This window comes from Carassius auratus, unplaced genomic scaffold, assembly GCF_003368295.1.
Source record: "Carassius auratus strain Wakin unplaced genomic scaffold, ASM336829v1 scaf_tig00016351, whole genome shotgun sequence".
In the NCBI taxonomy this organism is placed as follows: Eukaryota; Metazoa; Chordata; class Actinopteri; order Cypriniformes; family Cyprinidae; genus Carassius; species Carassius auratus.
Window position 1 is genome coordinate 505286 of NW_020524667.1, and position 19763 is coordinate 525048.

The 19763-nt window shown below is 34.3% G+C and overlaps 2 protein-coding genes across 2 annotated transcripts; one reads left to right on the forward strand and one right to left on the reverse strand.

The window, feature by feature from the left end:
• Positions 1 to 439: 439 nt before the first annotated feature.
• Positions 440 to 10354, reverse strand: LOC113075079 (trifunctional enzyme subunit beta, mitochondrial-like). The gene is made up of 16 exons (XM_026247799.1): positions 10231 to 10354; positions 8911 to 8987; positions 8786 to 8827; positions 8492 to 8582; positions 8069 to 8113; positions 7874 to 7973; positions 6892 to 6979; positions 6589 to 6776; positions 4958 to 5138; positions 3986 to 4107; positions 3782 to 3861; positions 3261 to 3308; positions 2525 to 2612; positions 2324 to 2398; positions 1137 to 1301; positions 440 to 1056 (listed from the first exon to the last, which is right to left on the reverse strand). Exons 2-16 carry the CDS (start codon positions 8975 to 8977, stop codon positions 1021 to 1023), a joined length of 1416 nt encoding a protein of 471 aa, XP_026103584.1. The 5' UTR covers positions 8978 to 8987; positions 10231 to 10354; the 3' UTR covers positions 440 to 1020.
• A 153-nt stretch (positions 10355 to 10507) lies between these two features.
• On the forward strand, positions 10508 to 19656 carry hadhaa (hydroxyacyl-CoA dehydrogenase trifunctional multienzyme complex subunit alpha a). The gene is made up of 20 exons (XM_026247797.1): positions 10508 to 10631; positions 11588 to 11629; positions 11705 to 11775; positions 12115 to 12248; positions 12330 to 12468; positions 13243 to 13362; positions 13483 to 13585; positions 14751 to 14873; positions 14961 to 15079; positions 15158 to 15214; positions 16099 to 16208; positions 16299 to 16433; positions 17057 to 17228; positions 17309 to 17395; positions 17500 to 17640; positions 17720 to 17788; positions 18094 to 18289; positions 18512 to 18626; positions 18715 to 18860; positions 19014 to 19656. The coding sequence occupies exons 1-20, from the start codon at positions 10571 to 10573 to the stop codon at positions 19157 to 19159; spliced, it is 2286 nt and encodes a 761-aa protein (XP_026103582.1). The 5' UTR covers positions 10508 to 10570; the 3' UTR covers positions 19160 to 19656.
• The last annotated feature ends 107 nt before the right edge of the window (positions 19657 to 19763 follow it).

Sequence of the window (19763 nt, forward strand, 5' to 3'; positions counted from 1 at the left end):
CCGAAAAATGTGAAGGAAAAAAAAGATTTTCTTTTTTAATAAACTGAACATTAATTATTTCCAAGAAACGAAAGAAAAACAATAAGTCTTATGTGTCAGCCTGAAAGCTGAATAAATAAGCTTTCCATTGATTTATGGTTTATAAGGATCTGACAAAATTTGGCAGAGATACAACTATTTATAAATCTGGAATCAGAGGGTGCATAATATTACTTAATCAAAAATTACGTTTTAATATATTTACAGTAGGAAATTTACAAAATATTTTCATGGTACATGATCTTTACTTAATATCCTAATTAATTTTGACCCTTACAATGTTTTTTTTTTTTTTGGCTCTAAGCTAAAAATATACCCCAGAGACTTAAACTGGTTTGGTGGTCCAGGGTCACATATGACAAAATGCATTTCATAAACTTTAGAAAAATGTTAGCATAACTGGCGATTTCAAATAATGTTTATTTGTACAAACCACTAGAAAACTGAGAAATGGATCACAGAGTTCTCCAGAGGTTCTCCTGCTTGAATCTGAGGCTCATGTATGTGTAAGTGCATTACCTTTGTCTTTATGGTTGATACAGAATCAATCAATCTTACAATCCTATCCTTAAAAACTAAACAACAGCTAATACTGCTGTACAACAAAAAAACCAGTGAGAGCAGATACAGTCGTTAAACTTCATAGATAAAATGAAGCATTATCTGGAGATTATAGAATGCTTAGAATTAGGAAGAAAAGATCTAGAACTATAGATTTCAGAATCAAATGTGAATTATACCCTTCTGTAATGTGGAAGAATATAACTGGCCTGTTTTAACTGCTATATTTAGAAGACAAAATATATTTAACTTATCTACTTATCACTTTTTCAAGTAAAGCTACGTCAACGTTTACATCCATGTCTCAAGCCTCATTTCAAATCAAGAACCTCCAGATAATGAATAGATCATGAACATATCAAGGCAATACGGCACGTTATTTACAGAGTCCATGTGTTACAGTCTGTGGAAGTTTGATGGTTACTGGGGATAAGCTTCGATCACCATAGCATGACCCTGCAACACACATACAAGAGAGTGTTATGAGGATATTTCCAAGTGTGCAAATGCTTTGTTGGTTACATAGTGTCACACACCTGTCCTCCAGCGGCACATGCAGCCACCAAGCCGTACTGACCACCCTCCTTCTGCAGTCTGTGGGCGACGGTGGTCGCCAGTCTACAGCCGGTGGCCGCAAACGGATGTCCAAGAGACAGAGAACCTCCCCATGAGTTAAACTTCTCCATCGGAGGAGCACCAACCTGAGAAAACAGAAACAATGAGCATTCATTAACATCGATAGCATCAACATTACTGTGGCTCATCAAAAGAGAGAAGATTTTCAACCCATTATTTAAAAGCTTTACATCTTGGTTTTTTTTTTTATTCTGCTAATTTCCAAAAATATTACCAAATTTTATAAAGCAGAGTTTAGTAAACTCATCAAAATAACAAGAGCAACAAATGCTTTTCAAAATAATTAGATTAAATTCAAAAGCCAAATAAACACTTTTCAATTTAAAAGTATTCAAAATGTTTAATGTAACTTACAATCTGCAAAGAAGAGGAAAATATATTAAAATACTCAATTTAATGTCAAGTAACTTCACAAACACGTTTATAAATAAATAAAAATTTGTTCACAAAATATGCAATTTTCTGTTGCTGTTTTGATGTAGTAAAACACCCACAGCATTCTCTTCAGTCCCTGCCCATAATTATAACCTTAAAAATCAGGATAAGCACAAAATAATGTCTTTAGAATCATTCATACAGATTCGGAGGAAGACAGGAATCATGTGTTTGTGGCAGTTTTTCTGGTGATTATTAATACAAGACGTCTTCACTTTACAAATGATTGTCGAAGGCAAAGATGCTATGAAATGCATCATATTTTATGCAAAAGTGTTACATGTTCCAGCAAAACAGACCCTATGTTTTTGAAAATTAGAACTCCAAAATTAGAAACAAGTGTTGGATTTCATTCAGCAAATAAGTTTTTTTTTTTTTTTTTTTTGAGTCAACTTCAGCAACAATAAATCAATGCATTATAAACGGTGAGCTTTGCATGGCAAATGCAACTCATATTTTCTTAAAAAAAAATAAACCTAGTTTTTGTAATTATGCTTTGTTTAGTTGACGATTTCTTACATCCAGTACATTTATTCTCGCTCAAATCCCCTTGGAGTATCCTGAGGTTTAGCATCTTGCTCAAGGGCACTATAGAGAATCATGAATAAAGCCCTCCTGGGTTTCACCCCCTCTAGTGTAAACATGCACCTACCTTAGTTTTTCTGCCCATATATGTTTGGGCGAACCAGTCAGATTCCATTGCCTTCAGGTTTGCCATGATCTGACCCTGTAAAAAAATAAATAAAGCAGACAACTAAAGTCTTTGCACACACAATCACTACTAAATGTAGTAAGTGTTCTTGCATTGGATTTCTAACACAGTATCAGTAGAAATCTGGAAGGGGATGCTTACAGCAAAAGCCTCATGGAACTCAAACACATCGATGTCGTTCATGGTCAGACCGCTCTTCTCCAGGACCTTTGGTGTGGCGTAGGTCGGCCTGTGAGAGAAAACAAACCAACACATGAGTGTGTGTGACATGAGAGAGACCGACACTTTCTACTGTCGGTAGAAATGATTTCTGAAGCATCACGTGACACTGAAGACTGGAGTATTGATGCTGAAAATTCAGCTGCGCATCACAGGAATAAATGACATTTTACTATATATTCCATTAAAAAAAGAGATTTTAAGTTGCAATAATTTTTTATTTTTACAGTGAAATTTTACCAACCTCAAACTTTTAAACAGCAGTGTGTAAAAAGCTGATTAATGTATGCAAGCAATTCACCGAATAAATCACTCCATCTTTTAACATGGTGTTTAAGAACCAGAGTAGAATTAAAAGTATAACATTGTCATTATTGGTGCAATATACTCATTTAACTGATTATTAGCCCATCTCTATTAAGAATCTCTATCTTTATATCAAAGGAGATAAGGAAGATGTAGCATATAAAAAAGAGAACAGAACATGTTTCAAACCGAAATCTAAAACAAAGAGTCATTTTGTTGCAGCCTCTATGTATGTCATTCAGAAACTCACACGCCACAACACAACCAAACCACAGCAATAACAAAACCTCACAGGCCTTCAAGAGAAAGAGAGAGGAGAGGAAAGAAAAGAAGAAAAGAGGCAGGAACTCACCCGAGAAGCAGCTGGTCTTTTGGGTCTTGAGACACGTACACAAAATCTCTGAAGGTAAAAACACACAGACGTAATATCAACATCAGCATCAGCAGCATGAGGCGCTGTGTGCTGAAGAAATGATGTCTGTCTGCTGTAATGAGACACTATAAACACATGACACCTACAGCCGCAGGAAACTGAGCAAAATGGAAAGACTTCACCATCATTTCAAAATATTCAACAATTGCATTTACCTAAAAGTAAATTGCACCTTTATTATTCAATGTTAAAACACTTTATCCTATAACAGTTTCAACAAGTTGATTTCCCTTGAAAGAATAAACACTAAAACTTACACACGTTTCTGAACAAATATTTGGTTTTCAGATTTTTTGCAGTTTAAACTCATTAAATACACTTGATTCATGGGTAAATTTTGACGGATCAGCTAAATTGTTCAGGAAAACACAGATGATGTTGTCAGTGAGATGCGCCTTCTGGTAGTTTTTTTAATGTGAGGCATTATTTTTGTTTTGTACCTGAGATACGCTTTAGGCTTGTAACCCATAGCAAGAGCTTTCTCCTCTGACATGATCAAAACTGCAGACGCTCCGTCAGTCTGAGTGAACAACACACACACACACACAAAGGGAAAGAGCTCATGATAAATCTGACAGATATCCCTTTGATTAAAGGGCTGGTAAAAGCAAGTTAGATTAAACCAGAAACTGAGATGAACTGACCAGGAAGGAGGAGTTTGCGGCCGTCACTGTGCCGTGAGGCTTGATGAAGGCAGGTTTCAGTTTGGCCATCTGTTCCATGGTGGAAGGACGGATCCCATTGTCTTTAGACACAATATCCTTCCCTGTGACAAACACATCATCACAACATTTAAACAACCATCTGAACTGCTTCTGAACTTTGCTGCTTCTGATACTGTTGTTTGGTCCAAACAGACTTAGGTGTGAAAGCATCATCAGAAGTGTTAATAAAAATCTGTTTTCTGTTCAATTAATTTGCTTACAGTACTTTCATAAATTTCCTGCAAGCAGAATTAATAAAAATAACTAACAAGTATGGAAACTTGTTTCCACCACGGGATAAAAAGCAAAAAAGGTCATTTTACAGCTCACAATTATTTTCCCCGCTCACCATTTCAAGTTTATATCTCACAATTTTGCCAGTTTTTTTCAGTCAGAAAAGTCAGAATTGCAAGATACAAACTCAAACATAAACTTACCATTCTGATAAGAAAGGTCCCAGTAATTTAATATTTTATGAAAACAGAATTATGCATTGTAAACTCAAAACTGCGAGAAGAAAATTCTACCTTTTTTCTGAAAAAAAATCTGAATGGTAATATAAGTCACAATTACACACACACACACACACACACACATATATATATATAGTTTTTTTCCTCTTTCCGGGGCAGAAAAAAAATTCACAATTCTGAGTTTATTCTTCCCTTTTCCCTCAAACCTGCATTTCTCAGTCAGAAAAGTCGGAATATAAATAAATATAAACTTTAAACTATTTATGTTATATATAAAAAAAAAATCACAATTATGAAAAATAAAATAAATGAATTTCAAGAAAAACTAATTACAGATTTGAGATAAAAAGTCCAAAATGATATAAAAATAAAGATAAAGAAAAAAATGGTCAGAACTGGCTGAAATGTTGTGGCAAGTATAGTTGTGTTAATTGCTCACCTGGCACTTTAAAGCTGATGACATCACTGAGCAGCCCGCTGTCTTGAGCTTTCTTTGCGAGGGTGTGAGATCGCAGAGCAAATTCATCCTGCTCTAAACGTGACACACCGAATGCAGCCGCCAGACGGTCCGCCGAGTGACCCATTGTCTCGGCTGTGGAGAACTCGGCCACAGCCGGCAGCTAAACACACGTGAAGAGAGAGACATGTAAGAGCTTTAAATGAAGTGAACCCAACAATACCATACAGACTGTATTCAGACAGACGAAAACACTGAGATATAGCTGTTCTAGTGATATATGGCATTTTATAAATCAGATTTTTTGAAAAGGGTATAATATCTGATCAGACATTTGTCTTGATGGCATCACTAAGAATGGGTTGAGAATTACAAAAAATCAGTAATGTGTCCTGAGGCGATTCGAAGATTTTTTTCAACTGGGGGGCAGCAGCTAATATAGAGGGGACAATCTTATGTATGCATTTAGTCAAACTATATTTAAAGGTCCTAATCTACCTATTAACAATCCATTAACTACGACTTTTGTCTCAAAAAAATTATAATATGATGCTTATTAATTAAGTAAGGTAAGTGTTAAGTTTACATGTTAGGGAAGTAAAAGTAGTGGCCAGGAAGAATAAATGCTTTATAATAACTAATAAACAGACAATATAATATGCAATGATATGATGTATTATAATACGTCTAAATTACTACAATTCTATTGATTCTTTAAGTTTAATTACAGATATAAACATCAATTCAATTGCGTGTCGTCAGGATAATAAAAAATAAAAATGTAGGAAAACTCTGATTTTGTTTGTATATTCAGCCACAGAGCATTTTAATTAGCAATATCTTGGTCTAGGAGCTAACATTGAACCTGGTCTGTCCTGACACTGAAAAACAGCACCAAAATCTAGCACTGCAAATCGCTAGGACAAAAAAAAAAAGTAATAATAATAATATTTTATATATATATATATATATATATATATATATATATATATATATATATATATAAAGGCAGCAGCTATATTCATTACATAAGTTTAAATAGCGATAGATGCTATTTACATTAAGTCCAAATTGTGATGGATGATATTTACACTAAGTGCAAATAGTTATATTGTTTACACTATTTTAAAATAGCAGGATTTTCTGCTATTTGTACTACTCATTGCAAATAGTGGCAATATCTGCCCCTCAGTATTGTAGTACATTATAAAACAGTATGCAATAATAACTTACTCAGTGTAAATGTAAAATTTTATTCAAAATATTATTAAATGGATGCAACCTTATTGGGACAATAAGCCCGTCCACACCTAACCTAACCCTACCTGATACTTTATTTGTAACTTTTGATTATTTGCTTAATTTTCATTAAAATAAATGCATTTCTGAGGTAATTTGAAAAGGGAGAAAAAAAGTTCACCATTAGGCAGATTTGAATCCGGGTCGATTGCATCAAAATAAACTTGACAGGTTTTACCATCTGCATAAATATGACGTGGGTCCCTTTGCACAAAGATTTGGAGTGACAAATACCCTATTTGTATTATGTGATTTGGTACCTAGACATTCAAACTGGGGTGATATATGAGGTGTATTATGGGTAACGAAAGTACCTCAGGTGCCAGGTGAGCGAGGCGGATGGAGCCCAGCAGAGAGAGTCGAGCCCCGAGGGTTTTTGCTTTGTTAAGTGACAGCATCGTCTTCCTCATCCTGCGGCTGTGACGAATGGGAACATCAGACATAAACTCGACTCCACCAGCAACGACAGCATCACACTGACCGGCAGCGATCAAACCGACAGCTAGAAAACAAATTAACAATCAATAGTTCAGTCCATTTAACAGTCTTCTATAAACTGCCTTCAGGTTCAGTTTTAATTCAATTACATCTACCATCACCAAAAGTTGTGTCAGTACCTGTGGTCATCGCTTGGTTGGAGGAAATACACGCCATAGTCACAGTGTGAGCAGGAGTCTTATCTGAGAATCCAGCACCAAGAGCCGCCTACAAGAAAACATTACAAATAATTATTTATAAATGAACACCCAAACTAAATTTATAATCAGAAACCAAAGTTTGTAAGAAATTGTTTTCTGGTTAGTTATCAGAGTTAACATAGTTAACTAAACTAATACAATTAAAAAATTTAATAATAATAATAATAATAATAATAATAACTTAAAATAAAATAATTTGATCAGTTAACTTATATATATATAATTCTTTTTATTTATTTCTTATTGTCATCTAATTTAATTGTATGCACTAATCTAAAATTTAAACTACAAAAAAAATATATATATATTTTTTAACTAAAATTAAAATGAAAACTGGATAATATAAAAATTTGAACCAATTAGAAATATTTATAAAAATTATAATAGCTTGTAGTATAATAGTTTGTCACATACATAAAATTGCACAAGAAAAGTAAAATATCTCTATTTATAAAAATATATAATAAATATATATCCTATACAAAACAATGCACATAATTTATGTAAATAAATATGGTCATGGGTTTAATGAACTCACATACACACACACATATAAAGCAAAATATTTTTTATGGCCGCTAAAACATCATTAGGACAGAAAAAAAAAAATCACAGAAATAGTAAATTTGCTTTTTAAATATTTACGATTTAATCCTTTTAATTAAACTGTTTAATTCATGTTCTGAATGAGTTTGCTTTTTGTCTGAACTGTACCCAATTCACAAAGAAACACTGTAACTGCAGTGATGCTCTGTGGACAAATGAAATCTCCCAGGGCTTCTCAACTCTGGCCCTCGAAGTCCGCTTTCCTGCAGAGTTTAGCTCCAACCTCAATCAAACTCACCTGCCAGTAACTAAAAACAGCTTCAACATCCAAATTCTAGACAGAGGACAGACTGACCTCTCTGGCCACATTACTGGTCTTCACTTCCTGAATAACAGTTCCATAGACAATATAATCAACAGCATCTTTAGGGAGACCAGTTCTGTTCAGCAGACCTCTGAAAAAACACACACACAAAGACAGACAGTTAGTCCTAAACCTTATAGTGATGAGTGAATCTTTATAAGCACGTGTGTGAGTGTGGTGGCATACTGTAATGCAGCTCTCGCCAGATCATGAGGCATCAAATCAGCGTATCTGACAAGAGAGAGCAGACACAAAGAATGATTTCATCAGTTTTTGCAAGGTAAATCTGATGAAGAAACAAACTCGTCTACATCTTAGATGCCCTGAGAGTAAATTTTCAGAATATTTTCATTTTTGGGCGAACTATTCCTTTAATTCTATTCCTTTATGCAACTTACAAACTGTTGTTTTATTTAAACAATTTTCACATAAGTAACGTGTGCAAGTTAAGCCACATTTCTGACTTCATCTCTGTAAAGTGTTCCTGTGGCTGAGTGGTAGAGCATTGCGTTAGCAGCACAAAAGTTTGTGGGTTCGATTCCGGTATTTACATTCATAAATGTAAAAGTAAATTCATGCTCATCTGAACCAAAACATATTCTCACTTACATGGTGCCAGACAGGAGGAAAGGAGTTCGGACGCCATCAACTAGAACAATGTTCTTCACTCCTGGTTTGGCCAGAGTCTTTTTGCTCTTTGCTGTGTGATTAGAAAACACGACAGAAAGAAAAACATAAACAAAAATATTTAGAGCTGTATTGCGTAAATGAAATGTGATTTTTTCTTTTTTTACTCTAAATCAACATTAAATTGTGTATTTCTTTTATTTAGCATGAGGACCTTATATCAAAATAAATAATAACTGGTGTGATTACTGGAAAGCATTACACCTGGAATGTTACCTTGAGCTCGCAGATGAACAGATGTGCTGAGAGAACGAGCAGCTGGAGAGAAAGAGAACGAAGTTACTCATACAGCTCTAAACGTGAAGTGTTATTTAGCTCTGCTGAAACGCAGGACGCCTTACCAAACTGAGCAGCCTGCAAAGATGTCAAAGGGCTGCTCCTCAGTGAAGTTAACAACATAGACGTCATCTTTGATTATCTAGAAGTTAATCCAAAAGTGTGAATGATTATTCAAAACTATCAATCATTTCAGCAGGCGCTTTATTAGTCAAGTATGCTCTCTCTCTCTCTCTCTCTTTACACACACACACACACATGTGTACGAAACTAAATTAAATAGGTCCATTCATTTGTTTTTTGACATGCTGCTATTTAATAATTGTAACAGCTAAAGGAATTAATTTTTTTTCTGTTCTCATTAAAAAAAAAAGTCAATAAAGATGAATGAAAAAACTTGGCAGAAATGTGTTAAGCATAACAAATGGATGTTTTATTATTATACTGAACGAACTGTTATCACACAGTGTAATGAAAAAGTTGTATAATAAAACACATTTTAATATCTATTTAATATCATGTACATGGCCTTCAAAACTATTAAATATTTGCCACAAAATATTTTTTTTTATTTAACCTTTATTTAACCAGGGTAGTCTGTCTGAGATTAAACAAACTAAGAACACTTAAACAATTACACATCACTGAATCATCTTCCAAATCCGAATAACCATTTAAAAATGTTTATAATAGTATAATGTGTATCAAAACGATATTGTATCAAAACTATGTGCTATCTGCACATAAATGCTGCTCAAAGTCTCTGAATCAGCTGGTGTTTTGGTGATTTTTAGTTGATGTATGGAGGTGTCCTAGCATAGGAAACACAGGACTATTTCATCACATTAACTATCAACATACTCCACATACCACAAACAAACAGTCACACAATAATGATTGTCTTCCTCTTCACAAATTGTATCATTTATAATGTCGCAAATTGTATCATTTATAACCCTCAATCTTTATTTGATATAAGTGACATTCAAACATTTTAAAAGTGTTGCTAAAGTTATCAAATGCTATCCATAGTGACATTAATATGTTAAATATGTGACAGTAATGATAAGACACTCACTGATCTTGTTTGTGTGTGTGTGTGTGTGTGTGTGTGTGTGTGACCCTTCACCTACTTCTGTCAGTAGACCGAACAAGGACAAATACATAAAAGCGTTATAAACATTTAAGCAGCAACTTGCGATATTGACATCATTATAAACAACACCGATCATGATATTAATCACGGAAACAATACTTTAACACACAGGAACGAGCAGACCGATCATTCTACTGCGTGTCTAATAACACTGTTTAAGATATTCATCCGAATTCATCATATAAACATAATGTATGTTCTAATATAAACGCATAAATCATATTTGTACCTGTTATTGTTGTGAATGTTGAGCGAGTGTAATTTTGATGTCTCGCGTCTGCCTAATGACTACAGCAGTTCACGAGCCGCAGGACCCCACGCCCCTGTCAACCCGATTCACTGCCTGAGTGGGGAAAAAAACCTCGCTTACTTTATAAATTAAAAAGGTACATTGCCTTAACCCTTATAAACATACATACGCACACACATATATTAAAAGATATGCAAGTTTGTTATATACACTAAAAATGTGATTAGATGCTTTTATTTAAAGGCGCTAAGTTGGCTGCCCTAATGGCGTCTGCACGGGCTTGCGCTTGCTAGTGAGCGCGCGCTTGTTCATGTGAAGGATGGCGAGTGCGAGATTCCTGCTGACGCGACGCTGCTGCACAGCTTTAAAAGCTACCACAGGTACAAACTAATTCATAAATATGTACTTAGTGTACATATATATCTTATTGAATTGTACTGTACTTGTTTATCCGCTTTTTAGTGAGATTAGAGAGTTTGAATAAGGTGACCAGCATGAATGAACTTTCACCTAGTTTTGACAGTTCAGGTCTGTGAGCCACAGGTGCGTCAGGACAGATATAATAGTGGTATTAATTATACCATATTTTATAAAAATATAAAATTACTAGAATACAGGTCCAATGGCAGGTATAGTTTTCAAAATACTACATTTTTTACAGCTGTGGTGACTGTAAAATCATTAAAATATATACTTTGTTATACATTTAACCTTGTAAGAGACTTCTTGTCATTTGCTTTATTTTGTTTTTGTTTACATTTAATGTCAAGTTAGCTTATAGTTTACTGTACACTGATTTTGTCTACTGGGTCAAAACATGATGCAAAAATATAACTTTACACCTGTGAAACACATATATTATTTTATATATCTATGGGTCAAAAAAGATATGTCACATTTTGGTGCCTGCATCAAATTAAATTGACAAAAATAATAATAAAAAAAAATTCAAGTTAAATTCAAGTGTCTACTTTCATATATTAAATAACTTTTGTAAAAAAGTCAAAATTTGGAGGATACAATGTTCCAAAGTGTAAAATAGTAATTCAACATATTGGTCCAGACTTTGATTTTTGCCTTTACATCATTAAATAAAATATTTATATATTTTTTGTAAGATAAAAACATTTTGTAAGATAAGATACAGATAAAGAGTGAATAAATCACTTGTGCTGTCATAAACACAAACCAGGCTTGTGAATTAAAATATTCATGACTATTGATTTGTTAAAAGGAAGTGACCTCTGTGTATGAAAGACTATATGAGTTTTTCACTAAAGCTTCACATGGAACTTTAGACGTGTGTGATCGTGTTTATTTTTGTTTTGGGTCAAAGGTCATGGACAGAGAAGTCTATCCGTATCATCAGCTGTGCTAGGTAACTATTAAAGATGAATAGAGACATGTTTAATGTTTTATTTTTAATCACTTCTTTGTCTCTCTCTGTCTGCAGCTCGCACTCATGTCAGTTATGAGGTCAAGGATAATGTTGCTGTGGTCCGAATCAATGATCCGACCTCAAAGGTGTGTTCTGTTTATTATTGATTTAAAAGTTTAAATGCTTGCTTTTATTCAGCAAGGATGCTTTAAATTAATCAAATATGCCAATTTAAAAAAAAAAAAAAAAAAAAATCTATTTAATGATCCCCCAAAAAAGCATCACGTTTTCACAAGAATATGAAGCAGCACAGTTGTTTTCAAAATTGATATTGATAATAATAAATATTTCTCGAGCTGCAAATCAGCATATTATACTGATTTCTGAAGGATCATGTGACACTGAAGACTTTTTTAAATGTATTCAAATAGAAAACATTTTTTAACATTTTACAAATAGATATTATATGTAATTTGTGTGTGTAGGTGAATACTCTGTCCAAGCACATGCAGGCAGAGATGGTGGAGGTGATGAATGAGATTTGGGGGAATTCAGCAGTAAAGAGCGCCGTCCTCATCTCCAGAAAACCAGGATGCTTCATTGCAGGAGCTGACATCAAGTAGCACACACACTCGCGCACACACAACGATTGCTAGGCTATTTATACAGACTCACATCCATCATCATCTCCTTCTTTCAGTATGATTCAGGCCTGCAAGACAGTAGAGGAAGTGACATCACTTTCACAGGAAGGACAGAAGATATTTGACCGGATTGAGAAATCACCCATCCCTATTGTGGCTGCTATTAACGGCTCCTGTCTGGGCGGTGGACTGGAGGTCAGCACATGATCATCTCATTTTTAATTATTCACATCTATTATTTAATAAATAAAAAAATTATAATAATTCATCATTTAATTTCTTTACAGCTGTGAAAAGCAGCAGTGATGTTACTGTTAACTAAAACTATTTACATATTTCAGTGACTGACAGAAAGCATATATAAAAATTAAATGTGTTGAAAAACGTAAAAATTATTTAAAAAAAAACTTTAAAGAAACTTAGAAATGTTACCTTTGCAACTAGCTGAAATAAGTTGAAGTTGAATTACTAAAATGAATACAACTAAAACAGAATTAAAGGTAAATAGTAATATACAAAACCCTGAAAAATAATACTAATCAATAAATGACTAAGAAATAAAATAGAAATAAAAAATATTAATAATTAAATATAAATAATACTAAAATAAAAATAGTATATAAATAGTTAAAGTAAATAATAAAAAGGTTTTATCATTTTTAATGACTATTAACTAGTCATTCATTAGCTTGCATTTTACTAGCATATTGGCTGTTTATTAGTCCTTTAAAGCCCATAATTAATTCCTTATTATCAATTACCTATATTCTAAGTAGATCCCTTAACCCTAAACACTACTAGTACAACAACTACCTTACTTAATATCAATAAACTGTGATTAGGAGTTTATTAAGGTGAAAACTCTTAATAGTGAATATGTGTTCCCTCAGTGTCACCATATTTGATAATACAGAACAATGCAATATTATTTAAATTCACCCTTGGTTCTCCTTTCTCCCGTTCTTTCAGTTTGCCATTGCATGTCAGTACCGGATTGCCACTAAGAGTAAGAAGACGATTCTAGGCACCCCAGAGGTGATGCTGGGACTGCTGCCCGGGGCTGGAGGGACACAGAGGCTGCCCAAAATGGTTAGGAGTTTACTCACACTCTCTAACTGCTGTGTAGATGTGTAGATGATGCTAAACTCTGAATGGTAGAAAACTGAATTTTTCATCAGTATTTTTCATATTGTTGTCTGTGTGTCTTAGGTTGGCCTTCCCGCTGCGTTTGATATGATGCTGACCGGCAGGAACATAAAGCCAGACAAAGCCAAAAAAATGGGGCTCGTACATCAGCTGGTGGATCCTCTGGGTGATTTAATCAATTAGAATAATTCATATATAGTCCCTCAATCACAAGCTAATTTAAAGAGGCTGGTATCTGCTTCTTTTAAAATAATAATAAAGTTCAAAATAGTAAAATGAAAGTTATATAATTTAAAATTATTAACATTATAAAAACTTAAATGGAAATTCTAAATGAAATAAGTTATAATTACTAAAGTAAATAAAAGTAAAATTGTAATAACAATATATTAACACTCAATTGTAATATAAAAAAAAGTAAAAGAAATGTAAAAAATGCATAATTACTAATAAACTAAAATGATTGCAGTTGAAAATATAAAATAACAGCTAATTCAAACTATGAATAAATAGTAAAATAGTACATAAATAATACTGAAATAGCACTGCTCTATACCATGTATTTAGACCAAATTGCATTAACAGCTTGCAAATAAAATAGAACAATTAAAATGTAAAAGAAAGTTTGAGTGGCATCAGCCAGGTTAATAAAAAAGAGAGAAAAAAAATATATAATGAAAACAGTTTTTGATGCAAGTGATCTTGACTAGCATTTTAAGTGGACTTTAGACCAAAGTAAAAAAAAAAACCTATGCCATAATTTATTTAAAATACATTTATTTCATACTTGTTAAACTTCAAATTCATGAAATTAAAATTTTTATTGACAATATCACTTAAGACTTATGGATGTAAAAGGAATTGTTATTTGGAGTATTTTTTTATTGCAGAATGAAAATTTCTTTACATTAAACCTAAAATGTGTTTTAATATCACTTTTAATAGGATTGTGTGATCTCTGCATAATATCTGTCTGTAAATGCAAGAAATTTAAAGTGTTCCTGAAGTATACTTGCAATAGTTCCACATTAGCACAATCAAATATTCTTAAGTATTTCTTTAATTGGACTTTAGCAATACTTCTGACAATTAAAGTGCATTAAGCACAAAATGAGTTGTTCTAATTTAGCAGACTTTAAATATACCAGTTTTGTGTATTGCAGGTTAATTATATTAAGCATGTAAATGTATTTGTAGTATACTTAGCACAAAATAAATGTAATTCTTATACATTTTAGTATATTTTCACTAGGACAGGAAAGATAAATTTTTTTACACAGATGCAGATTTGGACCCCTATAATTAATAGGTGTCTGTGTTTTGTGTGACAGGCCCAGGACTGAAGAGTCCAGAAGAGAGGACCATCGAGTACCTGGAGGAAGTGGCTGTTGATTTTGCTAAAGGTCTTGCTGGTAAAAAAGTCACAGTGGAAAAGAAGAAAGGACTCGTGCAGAGTAAGACAAACACATTAGTGTCAAGTTAAGAAGATAAGACGAAACGCTGACTTGTCTCTTTATTAATAAAAGCTTTTATTTTTCCAGAGATACAGGATTTTGTAATGGGTCTGCCACCGGTCAGGAAACAGATCTACAAAACTGTCCACAGTAAAGTCATGAAACAGAGTAAAGGGCTTTATCCCGCGCCACTGAAGATTATAGAGGTAAACACACACACACACACAAACAGACACACATACTCTCATTCGCTCATGAACTCACATGTTTCGGTGTGTTTTTAGTGTATCCAGACGGGCGTTGAGAAAGGAAACACTGCTGGATATCTGACTGAATCTCAGGTTAGTATCATCAACACTGTGAACACTTGAATTTCAACATCCAAACATTTCAAACGATTTCAGGGTTTCACTAAGTTTAACCTCCTGTATCATATCTGATTCACAAATTTCTAAAGCCTCTAAATGATCAATGTGATCAAACCCTGCCAGAAAACCTGTTGCACGCAATCTACCACACGCCCTCTGTCGACTGATTGATGTTTTATACTTTTACAGCAAATAAAAGGCCTTATAGTTCATTCCTTTTAGGTTGTGGTAGTACAGTAAACATAAAAAGCAAACATAAGAATAACTTTAATAATTCAAGATGAGCACTTACTGGACTGAAACAGTTTAGGCTTACTTGATTATCATTTTTTATAAAGTATAAATAGAAACATCAGGCTTTTGAGGAATAATTATTTGTTCATCTCTCAATCATCATTGTATTGCATTGCATTATCTGTAATGACACTACAGAGCTTTGATCATAAAACTAAAGACCTAAATCTTATTTAACTAAGACATATTTTTGTGAGATAGTGTGACAACTGATATTTCTATGCATTTTTTGCAAGTAGTGTTATACTGTAATAAAGATCTCACTGATTTACATTACAAACATCGGAATTTCATCTTACTTTCTGACCATATAAATATTAGCATCTGCACCAATTTGCAAAGTTCTGCTCAGTTTGGTCCTCTCAATAACATTTTCCATATTCTTACTATGTCATACGATGTGTGCTCTAAAAGCCTGATGTGGCAAATATGAAAAACCCATACAAAGGGTTTATATTTTATTTTATCTAAATGTTCAATAAACTGTTTAGTAAAAAAAAGGCATATAAAAACAGCATATATGAGCAGTTATCAGCTCGTCTGACCTCTTGTCTGTTATTTAGAACTTTGGCAAGCTGGCGATGACATCAGAGTCCAGAGCTCTGATTGGCCTATATCATGGTCAGGTGACGTGCAAAAAGAACCACTTTGGGCAGCCTGAGAGAGAAGTGAAGTAAGTCTGGTGGGAGGGGCTGAGTGATATGATGTCATCAAAATGTGAATGTAATAACTAATTGTGCATTTGTTTTTTGTTTTTTTGTAGAAAGCTGGCTGTCCTGGGAGCGGGGCTTATGGGAGCAGGCATTGCTCAGGTAACGATAGACAAGGGTGTGGCCACCATCTTAAAAGACACAACAGAGGAAGGACTTGCAAGAGGTCATCAACAGGTGTACAAGGGGTTGGTGTAGCACACCCACAGATAGACATCAACATGATGGAAATATACAGCCGTTTTCCAAACCCACTGGTTCATCAGCTGCAGGTCATGATGTTAGACTGCAGAGGGCGCTACACTCCGAGTCCAGGGCATTAGAAATAAACCATTTAAGCAGAGAGCCAGAGCAGATGTCCAGCGCTGTGAGCTTTGTCCATAGATGACCCCTAATATCAAATATCAAAATGTCAAACTATTGAAAGTCTCCTCTTAAGAAAGTTTTCCCGCAGTCATTGCAAGCCTGGAAATGTCAGGGGTTTTTAATTGTGATTTCGGTTTTAGGTTTGACTTTTTTTTATTTATTTCAAAAATTTCTTTATTTGTTTAACATTTTTATATATATATTATATATATATATATATATATATATATATATATATATATATATATATATATATATATATATATATATATATATATATATATATATATATATAAAATATTAAAAAAAAACTTTCAAATCATTTCAAACTGCTATTTTGCTATTGTGCATACATGGTATGCTATTGTGATACGTTTAAACATTTAAAATAATATGTAAAATATATGTTAAATCTAATAAATATATTTCACTGTTTCTTTCCCAGTCTTAACGACAAAACAAAAAAGAAGAGTCTGACGACATTCGAGAGAGATGGGATTATGTCATTGCTCTCAGGACAGCTGGACTACCGTGACTTTGAGAAGGCTGACATGGTCATTGAAGCCGTGTTTGAAGACCTGTCAATCAAACATAAAGTGGTGAAGGAGGTTGAGGCCGTAAGTTCAACTTTGTGTGTGTGTTTGCAGTGCAGCCCTCCGTATATATACACTACTGATAATACTTGTTCTGTGTGCAGGTGATTCCTCCTCACTGTATCTTTGCCACCAACACATCCGCTCTGCCAATCAAAGACATTGCAGCAGCCAGTAAGAGACCTGAAAAGGTGTGTGTGTGTGTTTTAAATGGGTTTGATTGTTATTAGTCAGTACTGAAGGAGAGATTGTTTGTGAAAGTCTTTATGCTGAACTACTTGTGTGTGTGATGTAGGTGATAGGGATGCACTATTTCTCTCCGGTGGATAAAATGCAACTGCTAGAAATCATCACCACCAATAAAACCTCCAAAGACACAACTGCATCTGCTGTGGCTGTTGGGCTTAAACAGGGAAAGGTCATCATAGTCGTGGGGGTACGAACACATTCTACTTTATATTTTCAGCATTTTCTGTGCATCTGCGAGAGATCATGTTGTATGTATATTTCATCAGGATGGTCCAGGGTTTTATACCACTCGTTGTCTAGCACCTATGTTAGCCGAGGCCGTTCGAGCACTGCAGGTAAATTCCTACATGTTGGCATAGCGTATGCATGAAAAAAGTGTTTTTTCCTAATTAACAATATGTTCCAGTTGAAGATTGAATGCTTGTTTGTGGTTTAAATGTATTATCATCACTGTTGAAAACAGATTCTGCTTAATATTTTTGTAGAAACCGATATTTCTCTCTGAATTCTTTGAGGAATAGAAACTTCAAAAGAACAGCATTTATGTGATTTAAATAGTTTTGTACAATTCATAGTTCAAAACTATTTTTTTATTATATGAGCCAACTCTAATCTTCCTGTCTCATCACTTTGGCTAAAGGAAGGAGTTGGGCCCAAGAAACTGGATTCTCTGACAACAGGATTCGGGTTTCCTGTCGGTGCGGCGACACTTGCTGACGAGGTCGGTATTGACGTGGCGGCTCATGTTGCAGAAGATCTCGGCAAGGCTTTTGGAACGCGATTTGGAGGAGGAAATGTTGAGGTCTTGAAGATGATGGTCCAAAAAGGGTTCAAAGGTGCATCTGTTAGACCACATACAGCTTTGTCTTAATAAATAGTTGGTTCAGTCTTACAGAACATTTGATGGCAAGTTAAAGGGATACAGTAGTTCACCCAAACACAAATGTTCATTTGGCTTTTCAGGGAATAAGGCCTTAAATTTCAGAAACCATAACTATTCTTGTCACATTTGAATTCAGAAATCAGATTGTTATTGGATGTGAATATGTGCACTTTAGGTCGCAAGTCTGGAAAGGGTTGTTACGTGTATGGAGCAAAGTCGAAAGAAAAGAAGGTGAACTCTGGAGCTGAAGAAATTCTCAAAAGCTTCAAGCTAACAGCGCCCCCTGCTGTGTATGTTGCTTTTCATGATTAACAAGCATCTTAAAGCTTTATTTACCTCAGGAGAAACCTTCCATATTTCTCCTATTTCTCTTTTTAGCTCTGCCGACGAGGATATTCAGTACAGACTTGTGTCCCGATTCGTAAACGAGGCCATACTGTGTCTAGAGGAAGGCATTTTGCCTGACCCTGTACAGGGAGACATCGGAGCGGTGTTTGGGCTTGGGTTCCCACCATGCTTGGGAGGTAACACACACATTACACACCTTGTAATTAAAAAGATTTATCATAACGGATGCGGGCCTAGCACTTAGCCTTGAGGCACACCGCATTGTGCCTGGGGATAATTAAGGATTTGCAAAGTAAACTTTGACAACCCACTTTTTTCCCACATTTCAGGCCCGTTTCGTTTTGTCGATTCACACGGAGCTGACAAACTTGTTCAAAAAATGAAGCGCTTTGAGGAGGTTTATGGTAATCAGTTCACTCCCTGCCAGCTGCTCCTTGACCACGCCAAAGACTCCAGCAAGAGGTTCCACAAGTGAAAATGTGTCACCGTAACTTTGTGATCTCAACATTCAGGATCTTTTCACAAAAAATTTCACATTCACTCACTTAAGGTAGTGCATTATAAAAAAAATAAAAAAATTACAATTATTTGTGTTTTATGATTAGTGGGTTAAAAAGCAGATGTTTTCTAACTTGGCCTGTACATAATTTAAACGTTTATTAATGTGGTTAAAGAAAAGATAATTATGTAAAATCCCTCTAAAGACATTTGTTCTCAACACGAACTCTATTTTTTAAGAATTTAACAGTAGCATATTTAATGGCATTATTCAGCTAAATATAACATCTGTTCCCTGTAGAATAATTTCTGAACGTTGCAGCTACATTTTTGTTTTAACCATTGTGCCTAAGGATATCTCCAAGTTGAGCTGGAGGCAGAAACTTGTGTGTTATTATTTGTTGTTGTTTTTTGTGGCATAGTGGTTGTGTTTGTTTGCAAATGATTCTTCTATAATAAACTTAACCAACAAAATAATACCAAACAATAACTAATGACTGTTTTTAAAAGTAGTAGGCTGATCAAAAGTAAGCAAAATTCTAGTTTTCCATTCCGAAACATATACCAGAGCTTCTTTTATA

Coding starts and splice junctions, on each gene's coding strand:
- LOC113075079 (XM_026247799.1), bottom strand. CDS start 8,977: ATGACGTCTATGTTGTTAACTTCACTGAGGAGCAGCCCTTTGACATCT. Junction 4,108..4,957: donor CATCAGCTTTAAAGTGCCAG/GTGAGCAATTAA, acceptor TGTTTGTCACAG/GGAAGGATATTGTGTCTAAA. Junction 1,302..2,323: donor ATATGGGCAGAAAAACTAAG/GTAGGTGCATGT, acceptor CTGTTTTCTCAG/GTTGGTGCTCCTCCGATGGA.
- hadhaa (XM_026247797.1), top strand. CDS start 10,571: ATGGCGAGTGCGAGATTCCTGCTGACGCGACGCTGCTGCACAGCTTTA. Junction 10,632..11,587: donor AGCTTTAAAAGCTACCACAG/GTACAAACTAAT, acceptor TTTGGGTCAAAG/GTCATGGACAGAGAAGTCTA. Junction 16,434..17,056: donor CATCAACAGGTGTACAAGGG/GTTGGTGTAGCA, acceptor TTTCTTTCCCAG/TCTTAACGACAAAACAAAAA.